The sequence below is a fragment of the Urocitellus parryii genome, chromosome 12 (genome assembly GCF_045843805.1).
Source record: "Urocitellus parryii isolate mUroPar1 chromosome 12, mUroPar1.hap1, whole genome shotgun sequence".
NCBI classification, from domain to species: domain Eukaryota; kingdom Metazoa; phylum Chordata; class Mammalia; order Rodentia; family Sciuridae; genus Urocitellus; species Urocitellus parryii.
Window position 1 is genome coordinate 38,279,995 of NC_135542.1, and position 18,931 is coordinate 38,298,925.

Below are 18,931 nucleotides of genomic sequence, written 5' to 3' on the forward strand. Positions count from 1 at the left end.
ATAAATGGATAAATAAAATGTGATTTATCCATACACTAGGATGTTACTTGATCATAAAAATACACACTATAACATGATGGACATACAAACTCTATGCTAAGAGGAAGAAGTCAGACACAAAATGCTACATATCTATACAATTCCACTTCTAGGAGATATCAGAATAGGTGATCCCTGAAAACAGGAAAGCAGATTAGTGGTTCCCTAGGTCTGGGAGAGGGGAGAGTGAAGGCACGGGATTTCTTTCTGGGGTGATGACAGTGTTCTACCATTGTGGTGACAGTTGCTAAAAACCCATGAGCTGCATGTGTTAAGCAGGTGAAGTGTATGAAATATAAATTACACCTCCAGAAAGTTACTTCAAAAACTGGAGGCAGGTAGGCAAGAACAAAAACAAAAACGAAACAAAACAAAACAAAAAAAACCCAAAACACCTTTGAAAGATGTCAGGAATATTCCCAGCTTCTTCACTCACCAACAAGTCTTCAGTTAATCAGAACCAGAATCCTGGGAAGCTTATGGATCTAAATGGAAGGACCCTATCATCTGGTGTCCTCGATTGTGCTAGAAGCTGGGGGAAGTGAAGAGGAGACAGGCATGTCTCGGCCCCGTCTACCATGTCCTCCCCACCTTCACCTCCTCACCGTCTTCTGAATGGAAACCTGACTCTGGAGAAGTACAAGGCACAGAGATAGTACTGGCCTCACCTACCACCCACCTGCCCTACCCATTCCTCTCGCAGGACGGCTCAGCTCTTCTTTCAAGACATGTCCTGTGACCGTCAAGCACAACCAAACTTTGTCTATCAAAGCTCCTGCCTAGAGATTTTCCAACGGACTTGAGGACCTAGCCTACTCCTTGCTGAGACATTGACAACTGAAAATTGTTCAAACAATACCACTTCTTTTTGAAATTAGATTTTTTTTCCATGATGACAAACATTTATAACATAATGTTTTAACCATCTCAAAGGGACAGTTTGGTAGCATTAGTCCTCTGCTGTGCGGCCATCACCTCCATCTGCTTCCAGAACACCTCCAGTATCCCAGACTGCAATGCTGTGTCCCTGACACAGAAGCCCCCAACACTCCTCCTCCAGCCCTGGGCAGCCACCCTCTGCTCTCCACTGCTATTTGACTATTTTAGAATACTGTTTTTTTTTTTTTAAACCTATTTTCCTGAAAAAGGCTTAAAATTTCTAGCAAATTTTCCAAGTGAACTTTTCAATAACCAAAAAAGCTGAGATGGGATAAAAATAACTGTGGTTCTGGTTTTTAAAAATAACTTTGTGTTAAGAGGCAAATAATTGGGGCTGGGGATGTGGCTCAAGCGGTAGCGCGCTCGCCTGGCATGCGTGCGGCCCGGGTTCGATCCTCAGCACCACATACCAACAAAGATGTTGTGTCTGCCGAGAACTAAAAAATAAATATTAAAAATTCTCTCTCTCTCTCTCTCCTCTCTCACTCTCTTTTTTTTTTTTTTTAAAAAAAAGAGGCAAATAATTAGTTACCTCTAATTTACTATTTCCAAAGGTTTCAAACCTTGGGTCTGTAAAATTTGGAACAAGACAAAAGTACCTGTAGGTTAGAGAAGCTGATGGGAGAAAAGGACAACAGGAGGGTGTGCCTTTCTAGCTTGAAGTGCTCTCTCAGGTGTGCACATCCACATCCCCTGTGCTTTACTGCGGTAACTACATTTCAAAAAGTTAAATGAACAAATTAGCCAGGGACCAGCTCAGCTTCTGTGGCTTCACCTCCTCACAGGCTGCCCGGCCCTTCACCCCTGCCCCAGACCTGCAGTCCCACCACCCGAGGAGACGCGCCGTCTCCAGGGCCGCCTGTCAGCAGTGAGGGAGGCAAGGGTGTCACAGGCTGGCTGCCACTCAGGTGGCACTCATGTGGCACTACTCACTTCATCAGCTTCTGCTTCGTGGCTGAGTCCTTGAAGCTTCTGAACTCTTCCCCTGCTTTGATCTCATAGAACTGGGGCTGCAGGACTGTCTGCTGGTCCTCCTGGACCTGGTGCTGCCATGTCCCCTTTCCTTCCTGCCGCAGGAGTTTGCGCTGCCTCCTGACTTCTTCCACCCAGTCTTTCTCATCATCTGAACTGTCGGAACTCTCTGCATCGCTGGGTTTTCCTTCTGGTTCTTCCTCCTCTTCCTGAAATTAAAAATGGTAAGCAGAGAGTTCCTTTTCCCCAACCAAATACCTGTCCCACCATTTTTTAAAAAATAGCATTAGTTCATTAGAGTACGAGACACCACCCCATCAAGCACACTGCACAAGTACCTTTAATTAAATAGCTACACTCCTAGATTAATGATACCTCAAGTATTCCTAATTTACATGAAAAATTTTATACTAAAGAAACAGGAGCAAAGAGTACGTTACTTTTTCACGAAGTTCTTGTTCCTCTAAGAGTCTTAGTTTCTTCTTCCTTTTCTCACTAATTTTTGAAACAAGTGGATTCAAAAGCCTAAATTCTTCACTTTCTTCATCTACTTGGAAGTCAGGGTTCTCAAACATAACTTTAAATCGATCATCGGTGAGAATACTAGGAAGGTTCTATAAGAAAAACAGAAAAAAATATGTAAAAATTTAAGTTAAAATCTAAATAAAACCTGACCAGAAAGATGGCTTACAATTCATTCTGTTGTAAAGTTAATAAACTACATGAGGCATAAATTATAATCTCTTGTAATTTCTTTAGAACTAATTTCCAGAACTTTCTAATTGACTCTAGGTTTTATCTCCTACCAACAAAACACATTCTACTGATCTACTTGGCGACTGATCTATGGTACTTGGCCATTATATATAACGAGCTAAGAATAAACTCTTTTGGTTAACTTCATGCTCAATACATCAGAAAGAATTTTCTTCAATTAATATTTCTAGTGCCAAGAAGCACTTTCAGATGGGGGCTGTGGTGCCACCTGTATTCCAGACAGCAGCTGAGGCACGGGGGTCACAAGTTTGAGGCAACCTCAGTTAAGACCCTGTTTCAAATTATAAAGGGCCTGGGGTAGAGTTAATCAGCACACATCAGGCCCTGAGTTCAGTCCCCAGCACTGCAAAACAAAACACAACACCTTACAAAGAAATGTATCTGGGGGGGGGGGGTCGGGGGACGACATGGCTAAAGCACAGCTACGACACTGAACTACGTGAGTCTTCCACCTTCATATTCTACAAGTAGAAATACGCCAATGAGTTCAGATGACACAGTGGGTGAGGACAGGGCGCAGTATGAATTTACTGAACTCCAGTAAGTTTCTTGAAAAAACAAGGATGTTTCTGTCCTTATAGGATAACTTCACCGGATCTCTTCCCTGGGCCACTGAATTGTTCTCAAAGAATGCAGTGTATTCCCCATAACTGTGGCTATGGAGACCCACATGGATAGCTCAGGGCTGACATAACCTCCTATTTGTATCATTTTAAACAGAAAGTTTCCTAAAACATATTACAAACTTACCTGTTCACTGAAACAGATGACAGCAACCTCAGACTGGGGCTCTTACTATTCCTTACCTTTAAGCCACAGGCCTGGAAACCAGGTTGCATCACCGACTGAGGACAGATGGCAAACCAGAGCCAAGAGCCTTAAGTAGAACGGGGCTAAGCAGCCTGTGGTGGAATCCGCTCCACTGAACGGGCTTTATTTTATCGACTGTTTTGTACCTGAGTTCTGAACACTATTTGTGACAGACCTACACAAACACCTGGAGATGTTTAAGATATTAAGGAATGTGGCTTAATGCTTGTATATACCTAAAAACTGGTAAGGCCTTACCTAAAAATGCATGAGAGAGAGATTTCAACAAGTCTTCCCTGATTACAAGCTGCTTCTAAAACAAACTGAGGGCTAAGGAAAAAACCACAGGAAAGATCTAGTTCCTGACCACAATCTCGTGAGGGGAAAAAAAAACCTGCAACAAGGGTGCTACAAGGCCCCACACGAGGAAGTCCAGCAGAGACAAGGTGCTCAGAGAGGTGGAGTGACCCACAAGACACCCAGGAAGGCTCCAGGGGACACGGCATTTGGGAGGAGGTTGGAGGGACGAGTGGGTTTCAAAAGGCAGAAACGTGAAGAAAGACTGGGGAGTGGCAAGTCCTCTGATGACATCAGAAGCTGGGTAATTTAAACAGGCATTTCTGACCAAGCAGACGGTCAAGGATTTTAAACACCATGACTGTTATTCTAAAGGTTTTGGGGAGCCACTGTAGAGAAGGAGAGGACGAGGAGAAGGAGCTCTTCAGGGGTCTTTGCCAACAAATAGAACCGTGCTCTAAGAATGTAAGGTGGGCTGGTGAGGAAGACCAAGAGGCCACCCTAGGAAACAGGAAAAGAGGCAGGGTCTGAACAAGGGTGATGGGAATAAAAGATGGGCAGACACTGTTCGGGAAAGACTAACTGAGGCACATTTCTGAGGTGCAGAACTAAGAGCTACAGCTATGGGCGACACAGGAGGGTCAAGGGTTCAAAGCAGGTTTAGAAGCTGGGTGCAGTGGCACATGCCTGCAATCCCAGTGACATGGGAGGCTGAGGCAGGAGGATCACAAACTCAAAGCTAGCCTCGGCAACTCAGCAAGACCCTGTCTCAAAACAGAAAATAAAAAGGGCTGGGATGTTGCTCAGGTAAGCACCCTTGGGTTTAATCCCTGGCACACACACAAAAAGCAGGGTTAGAAATGGCTCTCCAGCATCTCACTGCTGCGACTGGACTAGACAGCTGTGCTACTGTGTTAGGAAGCACCACGGGAGCACTGGAAAAAGGGCATGGGCGAGTGAAGGGTAAGGACTGACGCTCCACTTAAGACTGGTTGAGGGTGCGACAATAGACAGTCATCTGACGCTGGAGGACTTCATCAGGTGTCAGGCAGTGTCTCAGGCAGTGGGAAGGTGACACTGCCAAAGAGCCAGATAATCTCAAGTCAATAGCCATGTCCCTGACTTTGAGTTAAAAAAAAAAAAAAGCAATGGTAAAAATATTTACTAAAGTAATAATCACATTTAATAAGAGAGAAAATGTTAAAAAGAATGTTGCTGATTTTTTTAAAATAATTTTTTTAGTTGTAGCAGAACTCAATATCTTTATTTTATTTACTTATTTTTATGTGGTGCTGAGGCTGGAACCCAGTTCCTCACACATACAAGATAAGCACTCTTAAGCACTCTACCACTTAGCTACAACCCCAGCCTCTGTTGCTGGTATTTTTGAGATACTTTTCTTAATTTAAAATAAATTGCATTGCCTAAGATAGGCATGCTTTAGATGAACAATTATAAAATAAAAAAACTCCTGACCTAGCTATAAAAATAGTTCCCTCAGGGACTTTTCTTAGTCTAATTGTTTTCACAGCTGTCTTTTTAAAACAGGGGGGTGCAGGATAAGGCATAGTTAGCGATGTTTTGTAGTAGTAGACAAGTGTCTGGCTAGTGATCTCCCTATAAATACACACATACACATGCTCAACACCTACCAGCAACGTGTGAAAAACATCTGAAAGCAGTGTTCAGACCAAAGCCCAAAGAACTGCATCTGTCAATCTGAGCAGGGTGGCTACCATTAACACTGTCTCACTGGAGTAACACAGAGGAATGCTTGCCTCAACACTTGTCCCTGTCCCAGAGGAAAAGGCAGAGAAGAGGGACTGGGGAGGGCAAGGGAAGCGTGCTAGCAACAGGAAAGGATGTAAAGGTTAGCACCCGAGGCCCGAGGTATTGCCCTGTCCATCATGGTATCCCCCAAGTGCTCAGCACCTGCAGAATGCTAGTTGCCAGAGGGACAGCCACCCTCCAAGCAGGGGGACCTGAGCAGCTGAGAGAAGACTTAAGATACTGACTGATGCTGAGCCTTCGCCAGACATTCGGCCTGCCCACCTCTGAGTTTTCATACTGCTAACTCCCTCACTCTTCACTATGAACAAGTAAACAAGGGTCACAAAGTAAAAGCTATTTGAATTTTTTTCAGGAAAATCCCCTGGCACAACAAGCCCAAGTGTCCAGTCTGAAGGGCTTACCAAGCAGCCACAATGCAGGCCAGAGTCTAGCTCAGAGTGGGCACACAGCCCAGCATGCTCGCTGCCTGCAGGTTTCCTAGCTGCTTCCCAGGCTACCTCTCTTGTTCAGAGGGGCAGCTTCTCTGGTCACTTCCTGGGGAGAAGCAGCACGCAAGGGCACTTTGCCACTAGGACTGAGTACTGCATTTTAACATCACCTTTACTATACTCTCACCTGGACAGACCCCTTGTATGGGGTATATAAAACATCAGGTTGGAAACTCTACTCCTTCAGAAAACAAATTTCGTCTAATTCCTTGTCCAACATCGGAGTGAGGTGGTATGAATCCCCAGAAAAATGGGAAGGGAGATCCCAGGATCAGGTGATCAGTCCAGAAAGATCTAGAAGCAACTTCTTAAAAAAAAAATGTATGTATGTGTGTGTATGTATGTATGTGTGTGTGTGTGTGTGTATATATATATATATATATATATATAAAATTTGTTGATGGACCTTTATTTATTTATACGCAGTGCTGAGAATTGAACCCAGTGCCTCACACATGCCAGGCAAGCATGCTACCGCTGAGCCCAGCCCCCAGCCCCTAAAAGCAACTTCTTTAGGAAGGTAAAATTAACACAATATCCGACCTATGGAGATGATTTGAGATGAGACGAAGATATCTGGTAAAGAACTAGTTAGTGGTTGGTCAGTGATAACTACACAGCATGTGAGAGAAACAACTGCAAACTCCAGGGTAGAGATTATGTGAGAAATAAAGTTGCCATCTACCTGTCTGGAAATACTATTTTATATAGTTATAACAGTGTACATGTCCAACACCGACAAAACTAAAATCACAATGTGCCTTTACCGGGAGCAAAGGTTTGTTTAAAAAAAAATGCCGGGCTGGGGATGATGGCTCAAGCGGTAGCGCGCTTGCCTGGCATGCGCACGGTGCTGGGTTCAATCCTCAGCACCACATACAAATAAAAATGTTGTGTCCACCGAAAACTAAAAATAAATATTAAAAATTCTCTCTCTCTCTCTTAAAAAAAAAAAAATAATGCCCAACAGTAAAAAGTTGAGGTGAAAGGAGGGAGGGTAGGGCGGAAGAGACAATGGACAGCCAATGATCTTTTTTTTTGTACGAGGGGCACTTAATCACAGAGCCACATTCCCAGCCCTTTTATACATGTTGTTTAGAGATAGGGTTTCACTTAGTTGCTGAGGCTGGCTTTGAACTTGTGATCCTCTTGCCTCAGCCTCCTGAGCTGCTAGGATTACAGGTGTGTGCCACTGCACTCTGATTAGCCAATGATCTTAACAGAGCCCAGAGAAATGTTTTATTTTTAAACTATTATGTATAAATGTAACTACACACACAATTTTTAAAAACTGGTTACCAAAGAAGCTTTAAAAATAGTATATTAAAAATAATATTTAGGACGTTAAAACTATCTGATCTAATGTTACATACAAATGTCTGTATGTAAACATGCCTTTTTCCTAAAGAGGTGGATACTACTTTAATATAAATTCTCAGTGGTATTCAGTAATTCCTAAGGCTAAGACGCCTCTTCCACAATGTCCTCCTAGCCAGAGCACACATGGCCTGGGAACTCACACACTGCCTTGACTGAGCTGCTGCAGATCCAAGAAAAGGTGCAGTTACACAAGACTTTGCAGCACAGTGAAAAACTGGCAAAAAGGAAAGTTTTGCAGAAAGACACAGCTTGAACCCAAATCAAACCCTTACAAACAAAATTGATCACAGATGCCAGTACTTCTCGAAGCTGCTCATGCATACCTAGAGCTCACTGTGTATTTGTTGAAAGAATCAATGTATTAATTCTTAGTTAGAATCCACAACACCAAGTTTAGAGGTTTGGACAAAGTCCAGACAGCGCTTATTGACACTATGTGGTGGGCCACTTCCCACCACAGGTTCAACATCAATTGTACAGTAATCATCTTACTAGACTTTTATCATGTTTGCAGGGTTGGTGATATTCAGGAACACACTTCACTGTCTGCCTCCATTAAATTTCAGTTGTAGACAAAGCAGAACATCCCCACAAGATACTCACTTACAACCAGGAGATATCAGAGTTCCTGGGGTTTTGAAGAGCACACAGTTCAAAAGCAAGACTGATGATCTGCTGAGAGAGTTAACCATTCTTTCAAGTACTCTTTACAGTTAGAAGAAAGGATTCTTCCTTAGTTCATGAGTGATCTTTAATGTCTTCACTTTATGGCAGTTTTCCCCACTGACTATGAAGATCACTTTGCGTGTATGAAGCATTCAAGTTCATTTCTACTTCCTAGTTACTATGAATTCTCAATCTTTTCCAGTTGCTCCCAACCTCAAAAAAAACCTCCCAAAGAAAATGGGGGCAAGAGAGATGATTTCTCCTTCACCTTTATCTTCACAGGGTCTTGTGAAAAAGCTCTAGCATACCACGCTGCAAGACCAACCTTCTGCAGTACTCCATCTGGGTGAGGACTCCTAAGCACAGATCACATGCGGAGCGCACACATCTCAGCAGAGGCAGCCCCACGCTCTCTCTGAAGAAGCTCCAGGACAGGGGCCGAGACTGCGGCTCAGTGGTAGAGCACTTAGAGGGCATGTGTGAGCTGCTGGGTTCAATTCTCAGCACCACGTATAAATAAATAAATATCCATCAAAATCTTTTATATATAAAAACAACGCTCTAGGGCACGTATATACAAAAACCACTTCCACTCCACTTGTGAAATGACACAGGGAAGCTGGAAAGGACCTGGCCCTGTCATGTTCAGGCCTGGGTAACAGCAGCAGCAAAGTGGATGCTTCAGGAAGCGCTCATGTTTTAGACATTTCAAGGTATACATATCCAGTTAGGAAGGTGTACAGCCACAGTACATAGATGTAAATTTAAATACTAGTAAGTTTTCCTTTCAATATTGATATAGTATTCATGTAATGAAAAAGGAAGCATAAAAGTCATCTGTTTACTTAAGGAAGTAAGTAAAATTAAGATTCAAACAATATATTAAAAGAATGAAGCAAACTGGATGAAGGGATGTATTAGGAGAATTAGGAGAGTAAGGAAGAGAGGGAGGCAAGGATGTAGTGAGCCTGATCCATGCAGAAAGCATAGCACCCAGAATGCCCTCATCTATCCCTGCATGTTACAGATGGAAAAACAGGGGCCCAGGGAAGCTGCAGGAACCTCCCAATATCACACAACCAGTGAGCGAGATGCCCAGAAATGACCCTGTCATTGAAGTCCCTGTGTATTGGGTAAGAGGAGAGTGAAACAAAAATAAGCATAAGAGCTCCATTATCTCGCATTCACTTATCTGGTTAAAAATCAGAGAACAGAATAAATACACAAATACCTACTCAGGGCTCCTCACGGCTGGCCCAGGGCACAAGGTCGGGTCTAAGCTCCCACAACTCAGGCTAGTGCCCAGCCACACCTGTGCCTTGCCTGCTTGCTCTACATGCACGAGAAAACAGGACTTCAAGTCTCAGGACAAACTAGAAAAGTCTTCTCACTTCTGCACAGTGTCAGTTAGGCAAAGTGCCAACCCTCATTCATTGTACAACTGATGTGTGTCTACCTTCACACCAGAAAAAGGCAGGTAGACAGGCAGCAGGTACATGTCAGCCTGCACACACAATAGTGCAAGGTTAAGTAAGAGCTGGTTACCTCCAGAATCACAAACAAGTATAGTAAGCATGAAGAAAAACAAACTATCAGAATATTTAACAATAAAAGTAAGTAAATTATAAGACATACACAAGACAATATACAGCTATTAAAAGTATTCACAAAGAATTTCTAACAAAATGGGAACCACCTGTGTTATTTTATATACCCAGGATAAATACTTTATTATATTTTTGATTACAGTGCTTGCTATTATAGTTTATAATTTCAAGAGAGGACAAGAAGGAAATTCACTAAAATATTAATGATGTCTTTCCCTGGATAGAAGACCACGGCAGCCTTCTCCTGAGTATTCTACCTTCCAAATTTCCCATACTGAGTATGTACCATGTTTTAGGCAGAAAAAAGAAAAAAGAAAAAACTACATGCATTTTTAAAGTAAAAAGAAACAACAACAACAAAAAGATAAAACTTACTATCAAGAAAAGTATAGGGAAAAAACCTATCAATATTTCCTAAGCTTTATGAAATCTTACCTTAACTTTCTTTTTCCATGTAGATTTTTGTTTCTCCTCTTCTTCCTCTATTAATTTAAGAGCGAGTTCTTTGTTAACTTTTGGCAATTTCTAGAAAAGAGGGGGGGAAAAGCAAAGACATCTATATTTTCACTTTAAAAAAGGTTAGTAGTTCTGTAAGGAGTATAATTTCACAAACAGGAGATAGTGAATTCTTATTTCTAAAATCAATTACACTAGAAGAAATAACACAGACACAAGGGATGTTATAGGTAGGCCACGAGGTACAAAAATGGCAGCCTCCGCCGGCTACTGGGAGCGTGTGCCCTCCATATGCCTTTTCCCAGCATGTGCAAAATAAACAGGGAGATGCTGTATTTGACCAACATTAGCCATAGAGGGCCTAGGACTCATCCTGATCAACAGGAGGCCAGCAGGTCTGGCAATGAAGCCTCTAACTCAAATGCTAATACTGCTAATGATAAAATGCTAATAATGCTCACTGCACGGTTTCCTGTTCCCACATGATAGATTTCAAAAGGAATTCTAGATGTGAGTCTGACAACTCTCTGGTAGCTACAGGATATCTACGGTCCTCTTGCACTCAGTGTTTTATGTTCCACATCACATCAGGCAAAACACAACTCTGACAAGTAGTAAAAAAGGCCAGAGCAAAAGAACCCCTCTTAAACTTTTTGAGGGTAGCGGATATAGCCAGAGGGAGAGCACCTGCCTTCTATGTGCAATGTCCTTGACGTGATTTCCAGCACCACACACAAACATACACATATTTTAAACAACAGAGGAAAAGAAAAAAGAAACACTGAGGTAATTTCAACAAACAAGTCACTAGTTTTATCCTGTAAGGGTACATGCATATTTTATATACACATGCATACACAAACAGGTATTTTTACCAATGTTCAGTTATAAATATTTGTATGACTTGGTGACTGAACTTAATCAATGGTGACCAGAGACAGTGGAAGGTAGGAGCAGCCAGACAGAAAGCTCCTGCCAGGGCTGGTATCACACAGTACCATGGAAGCAGCAGGTGGCTCCAGCAATGGTGCTGGATGCCCGTTTGCAGTTCCCAATATGTCGAGTCCATCCTCATTATACTCAAAGGGACCAGCCGGCAGTCCTTCTGCAGAAGCCTGGGTCTCCCTTCCACAGGACTCTCCTCTTCCCTGCTGCACAGCTCTGAAGTGGTAACTGCCTCTCCTATCCACACCTCAGTGTTCTCTAACACCTGATTAATATTTATATTAAATTCGCTTGACCAATATAACTGGTGTAGTTTGTTTCCTGACAACCTAATGAGAATTCCCATGATCCAGTCTGCGAACCTGCAGTTGTCTGAAAAACACCATGGGATTTTCTTAGTAGGGGTGACAATATTGGGCATTTTATATTATTTCTGACAACTCCATTCCCATAGAGGTCATAATGGCAAGACTGAGTGTCCACCTTCATAGTGAACAAAACATACCAAAGTATAAATAAAATATGTAAATTAAAGACAAACAAAAAGCACTGGAGAGGATGGCAGATTTTCTGGGAAGAACACACAAAATGAAATCAACTTTCCTCTCCAATAAATTCAATGGTTATGTACAATCTTTACCTTTAATTGCACTCTCTGTGCACGTGTTTCTTCTATCTTCTGTCGAATTTTATCTTTCCTATATTCTTCATAAGCAAACGGATTTACCATCGATTTCACCTTTTCAAAGGGAGAAAAAAAATTAGTGAAAGAATGGTATTTAGCAACATGTTTCATATATGCTGGGACTACTATGCCAAAGGACAGACATAGCCCTTACAAGTCGTTAAGTATATTCTATGAAAGTGCACGTAGAGAAGAAACAGCTACAGATTGCTCATTAGCCCCTAAAACAACTGTAGCTTTGTATTTACCTTGTGATATAGTCTTATATCCATGAAAAATCCATGCATATATGCCCGAAGAAAAGGTGATCCAATGAGATGTGTAAGTCCTGGGAAAAGTTAATCAGAAGAGGGAAAGTCTTTATGAAGCCTTGATTAAAACTGAACAACAACTTGATTGTAATATGATTTCACTTTGGAGTAAAATTTAGGAATCAGAATTATTAATTTTCAATATCTATGGAGAAAATTTAATCTACTTCATTAGTATCATTTTAAATATCTTACTAAGCATAACAATGTTTTTTTTTAAAAAAAAGGTCTTTATGAACTGTGACAAATTGGCAAACAGGGTTCCTTATATTAGTGATTCTCAGATTTTAGGATTCTGCTAATTTAACTTAAAAAGGAATATTGGTAATCAACAGATAAGTTGCAACTTTGTACTGCAAAGGAGAAATATCATCTCCCATCATTTCCTAAAGCAAAGGACACTGTCACAACAGAAATGTAGAAAGGATATTAAGTATTCCCAAGAAAGAACAGTGGACAAACGTATGTTCACGTATCAAACACACTAATATACACCAAGACCTACTTTATTTATTTATATTATAAATATATTTATTTATATTGTTAAGACCTACATTACATACCCACTTCATCATAGACACATAAAAGGTTCACTGCCAATCAGTGTCTGGAAACCTTGCCTTAAATGACACCTTTTGTAGGGTTTCCTAATAGATTACACTTGGAGTAGTGGTGCTGGTGGGCACATAAGGACTCTCTGCAAATGTCACAGATATTATTTATTAATTGTAAATACTCACACAGAATAATGTTATAAAAGTATTTATCTCAAAGACAGACCATATGATATACCTACAAGAAAAGTAACTTTGTATAATAACAAGTTACTGTATTTCTAAGAGAAACATTACTCTGATTTCAAAATTTTAGGAACATATACCCACACCTCTGAAAATCAGGTACTAGGCAAAGTCACCTGGCAGTACAAAACAATACGCAGTACAGAGAAATATAAAAAGGGAATACTTAATATCCTTTTAGGATGATTTCATAAAGTAATCATAAGACTTGGCCAGAGAACTCTTTCCCTGGAATTCATTAGGTTAATGAAACCCCAGGAGTTGGAACTTCACAGTGGATTCTTACAAAAAGAGGGCTGAACTATGACAAAATGTACCATGTTAACAACCTAAATTTCTGTACCCATTATGATTATACTTAATCTTTCCTCAGAATAATTGGTCTGATTGTCAAATTATTATTATAAGTTACAGCAAAATAATCTGTTTCCTTTATTACATTAAGTGTATAAAACTTCTATTATAGCCCAGGATTATTTCAGTATCAAATAAGGTCATAAATTAAAAAACAGCAGAAAGCTTTTCATATTTCTAAATACAATCTGACAGAAGCAGCATTTTCCAAAGATAGCTCCACAGAGTACTGGTCCTGAGAGATCTTCTAAAGAAAAAAACTGAGGAATGTTTCATATACCCCTCCCAATTCCCCCAGGATTTATAATGTTCCACATTAATAGGTCTAAGATGTTTGCAAGTTAAGGAATTGATTGAACTTTGCTTAACCTAACATTCACCAAACTCATCTGCCATGCTTTCTAGCATAACTGTTATTTTGTTGACTAATGTATCTATTTCTATAGTTTTTCTTAAATGGGCAATAAAGTTACATTTGAACAAAATGTATCTAAACTTATAACTAATCGCTTTCCTCACTCAAACATAGTGAAGACTGAAAAAGTACCCAAAACATACTGAAGACAGTTTAAAGAAAAAAAAAAAAAAAACCCACAAAATAAAATGACTTTTCCCCCTCCAACTTAAGGGTGTAGCTGAGTGTGACACAGGACATTACAAAGAGTAATTATGTTGGAGATACTTACGAAGGTACTTCTGTAGAAGATGCTATGTCACCCTATTTCATTCCTCAGTCATTTATTTACTAAAGGCTGAATGTTGTTCCTTCCTTTTTAGACACATTAAAAGTTAAATAACTATTCTGGTGTTAACTGGTATAAAATGATTCTGTCTGGACTAACTGCTATGAGATACAAGTTATAAATAATGCTTTAAGAACTGCTCAATTAATCTAATTATTACATGACTCTATTCTTTTAATATTCAACTGCTGTTTTCATCTAATTGTTCTAAAGGCAATGAAGTTGCCCAGACTTGTGGAGAAGGGATCCTCTAAGTTTTCCTACTCTCAATAATTTGCTACGTAGTTCTCTGCCAACAACAGAACAAGATTAGCAAAATCTACCCTCTTTATCCTACAAAGGACTGCTGGGCAACAGGATAAATATGCCCTCCCAAGAGACTGGCCTAACTGAGGTAAAAAGCATGGGGTCTGGGTTTAAGTCCCAACTCTGAAGTATATTAACACAGAACCCTTTGCAGAGTTCCTTTTATCTTCCTGTGCTTAGCTTCCTTATCTATAACATGGAATTATAATAATACCTACTCTGTGGGGGTGTGAGTACTAACTGGATGATAGGCAAATATTTTCAAAACCTTATTTGCAACTTAGCACTTGGAAAAAAAATCACTCTTTTTTTTTTTTCAAAGAGAGAGAGAGAAGGAGAGAGAGAGAGAGATTTTTTTAAATATTTATTTTAGTTTTTGGCGGACACAACATCTTTGTTTGTATGTGGTGCTGAGGATCGAACCCGGGCCACACGCTTGCCAGGCGAGCGCGCTACCGCTTGAGCCACATCCCCAGCCCAGAATCACTCTTTTCTTGATGTAATTTTTCTATACATGGCTAGTATGTTAAAAAAAATCATTTCTCCTTTAACATATAGAAAAAAAATCTGGAGATTGAATTTACCTAAAACTTTGTCTAAGCAGAGATTACAAATTTGGCAATTCATAACACTTTAAATATCCGATCTGATAGAGAGGGAAGATTTTGAAAATTAGATAAACCTGACCCAGTCACCTTTAATGTTCAAAACTAAAGCGAAGTGAGAAAATTTTCATAAAGATGTTATAATTCTTTTTACCTAAATTTTCAAGATCTTTCTTGGTGACAAATTTGTAATCATCATAAACTGTGCTTTCTGGGTTCTCTTCTAATTCTTCCGTCAAGTTGTCTAAGAAGGAACACCACCGCGGAGCAGGACCCAAAACCTGTGGGTGTTTATTAAAGGTTAGCAAGTGCACATTCTCGCCACATCTGTCCAGACTTAGTTACTTTACATTCATTTCCTTAAATACAATTTTAGATTCTTATTTATATCAGAAGAACTGAAAAATAACAACAGGTAATGAACAAGTATATAATGGAAAAAAAAAATCTCAGTCTGAGAATCAAAGATATTAATGGATATTCTTACATTAGAACTGTCAAAATACAGATCCATAATTCAGGTACTTATAACTTCCACCCATTCATCCATCACCTCCCTCACTCAAAGGTGTACTAGAATTATGCAAAAATATATTTTGTATATCATTTTTTTAAAAATTTATCACTCATAATAAATAAAAGTCTCAAGTGAGAATTACCTTCTTTTAAGATTTTTCAACTAACTACTTAATTATATTCCATACTTACAGCCTGCTTCACTTAATTCATTAAAAATTAAAAATCTGGAGCTCTGTGGGGGTAACCTGTAATCCTAGCAACTCAGAAAGCTGCAGCAGGAGGATCACAAGTTTGACCAATCTGGGCAATTTAGCAAGACCCTGAATCAAAATAAAATCAAGAGGTAGGGGCTGGTGAAGTGGATCAGTGGTAGAGCACTTGTCTAGCATGCGCAAGGACCTAGGTTCAATCCTCAGTACTAGAAAAAAAATTAAAATTCTAGACTACAGTTAATAACAATGTATTGTATTACTGAAACTGCTGTATCTTTAAGAGACTTTAAGTGTTCTCATCACAAAAAAACAAGTGTGAGATAATGCATGTTAACTAGTTTAATACATCCTTTACACAATGCACAGTACCCCTATTTCAAAATATGCTGTACATGATTCATACAATATATACTATTTTTTGTCAATTAAAAAATAATTAATTAATACTTTTTTCCATACATGAAATTCTTCAAATGTAACATAATGTGGCCAGGTCCCACAAGTTGTCCCAATGAAAGGCTGAAGAACTAAAGCCTGAACAGAATTTATAACCAACTAACAAAACATGAGTAGTTAACTTTGTAATCCCACTATTTCCATTAACTCTGTGATTGTTGAGTACTCTTTGTTGATACAAATCTTTTCTGCAATGCCCACCCTCAAGATCAACGCTTACTCCAAGGCAAGTCTGCTGGGTCATGGAGCAGACACGCTGCTGCCAAGAGAACGCTGGGCACAGACCAGAGGGAATTCCACTGACGACCTACCTGCCCATCCCAGCAGCAATTAATCAAACAGGAAAAAACCTGGTTCATAATGGAAATCATTACACCTAGCTTAACCTTTGTTGAGAAAAGAGGCAGGAGGAAGAGTTAAAGGAAAACAGCCCCTGATAACATTCTCTTCAATTTAACAAAGTAGACATTAGACATGGCCATACTAATTTTAATTATATTATTTTGCCTCCACCACAAAGGGTATAGGGCCCATGAACATGAATACTAAGTCTTAATGAGCATAAAAGGAGTCTTAGAAGTTTCATATTGGTGCAATTTGTACCATTTTTAAAAAACAAGATTTGACACACTAAGTGGTTTGACTCAATAAAAGACAAACCTTCAAGAAATACAAAGTATTTTTAAAAATCCAACGCACAACACTTTTAAAGGACCTGCTATATTATGCAGTTTTAGGACAGCAGTTTGAAGTCAACAAATATTTATACCCAATGCTACCACATATAAAGCACTTACTAAACCAGAACACTGGCCATGTGACTATGATCTCTCTGAAGGAATACAAAACCTAGCTTAACCTTTGTGGAGAACAGAAGAAATCAGCAGACCAGTGTGTGCCTGTGTGTATGTGACACATGTGTATCACAGAGTCATGTATAGCAATGAACTGAGATTGCACTTAGGCAGAGGCAAGTGTGTCTGAAAGGACTTCAGGTCTGAATGAACACTTAGGCAAGCTGGAAATGTCACTGGGCAGCCTCTGAGAACAAATGCATGCACGCACTTGCCACCACGGGGGGTGTCAGTCAGTCATAAATCTGTAAGAGCTAAGCTCTACCAGATAATGCTTACTACCTAAAACAGCAAGACTTTCTTTTAGACAGTATGAAAGCACACTATTATCACTTTTCTAGAATATCATGATCCAAGACACAGTCTTCTTGGGGAGTGAAAACTATGTCTGCTTTGCTAAGTGCTGGATTTCCAGCACCTAGAACAGTACCTGCCAAAATGTAGATGCTCAGTATATATTTGAACAAATAAACCGATTCATATTATATAGGGCACATATGAATTTCATATATACAAGATACTAAAATGTAGAAGGTTTTCTTTGGCAAAAGTATTTTTTTAAGTGTTTTGGCAGAATTTAGATCTATTCTGATTCCTATGCAAGGGGACACAATACTTCCCCCTCAGTATTCTCGGGAATGGCCATAACTACAGCAGATGCCAGAATGTACAGATGCTCAAGTTCCTCATACAAACTAACATAATATTTGCTTATAACCTGTACAAATCCTCCTGTGGACTTAAAGTCATTTCTAGGTTAATAATCCCCCAAATACCTGTACATGTTCAGTACAGATATAATTATTTTTAGAATATTTTCAATCTGTGGTTTTTGGATCTGCAGATGCAGAACCCACAGATATAAAGGGCAACTGCAGCTTCATCTTTAAAGCAGTCATAAACATGGGCTTCAAAGAAAATGAAAAGACTGCACTGTGTGTACTGACTTCTTTTGAGGGTGAGGGGTAGGAGTAACAAAATATCAGACCAGATCTGAATTTATTTTTATATAGTCTTCTTTGATAACGTTCCATTCTTTTTGAGTAGCTACCTGATTTTAATGAAATTGTTCTAAACTGCCTCTCAGGAGACAGGTCTCGTTATGATAACTAATCTTTGAAATCAGATTCATAGCCATTAAATTTTATGGGAGGAAATATTTCCATCAAAAACAAAATGAAAACTAGTGGTTGGCTTTATTAATCACATTTCCCTTATGCCTTTTCAGAGAGAAAAACAACATATCAAAGTGGAAATTACTGATTCAGACTGGGATTAACTGTGGGGTTTATCTGCACTAGAGTTTTCCTCAGAGGCCTACCATAAAGCTGCAAAAACAGTGGTCACCTTAACCAACAAGGAGGGCTTAACTCTGATGTGCTTACACTGACCACATATTAATGTGCAAAAACTCCTTGCTGTCTACAAAGCCATAGTGTGTTAAACCTCAACTAATTCTTGGAAATATATTAATTTACTTCTTAAATTTTGTTTACAAATTGAAGAAAACATTGTTTTAACAACTGATGGACTATAATTACCACATTAAATGTTCCAGGTTCTCTGGGCTGGATGCAGTGGAGAGGTACAGGCATGCCTTGCACCCATCAGGCCCTGGGTTTGATCCCCAGCACACCAAGTCAACCAACCAATCAATCTAGATTTCCTATATGTCATCAAATTGCTATATTCTATCCATTAGCCAAAACGGATTATTGCTTATTTATCTATATTTTAATGTACCTTAAGAATTTTGGTTCAGAAAACTGGGAGATTGTTCTACTTTAAAGTTATTATCTGTTAATGACCTTCCACTTTTAATTTATAAGAATTTCCTAAAGTCACAGGAGAATAAATGTAAAAAACTAAAAAGTGACTCATCAGATTGTTAGAAAGGAACAATGATAATCTGATCAACA

At 39.5% G+C, this 18,931-nt stretch overlaps 1 protein-coding gene across 1 annotated transcript in view; it reads right to left on the reverse strand.

Moving 5' to 3' along the window:
• Nol10 (nucleolar protein 10) overlaps nucleotides 1–18,931 on the reverse strand; it is an 89,321-nt gene that overhangs the window by 13,310 nt on the left and 57,080 nt on the right. The window contains exons 14-19 of the mRNA XM_026394503.2: nucleotides 15,126–15,252; nucleotides 12,101–12,180; nucleotides 11,808–11,906; nucleotides 10,202–10,291; nucleotides 2,391–2,564; nucleotides 1,912–2,159 (exon numbers count right to left, since the gene is read on the reverse strand). Coding sequence (XP_026250288.2) covers nucleotides 1,912–2,159; nucleotides 2,391–2,564; nucleotides 10,202–10,291; nucleotides 11,808–11,906; nucleotides 12,101–12,180; nucleotides 15,126–15,252 — 818 coding nt within the window. The remainder of the gene's footprint in view (nucleotides 1–1,911; nucleotides 2,160–2,390; nucleotides 2,565–10,201; nucleotides 10,292–11,807; nucleotides 11,907–12,100; nucleotides 12,181–15,125; nucleotides 15,253–18,931) is intronic.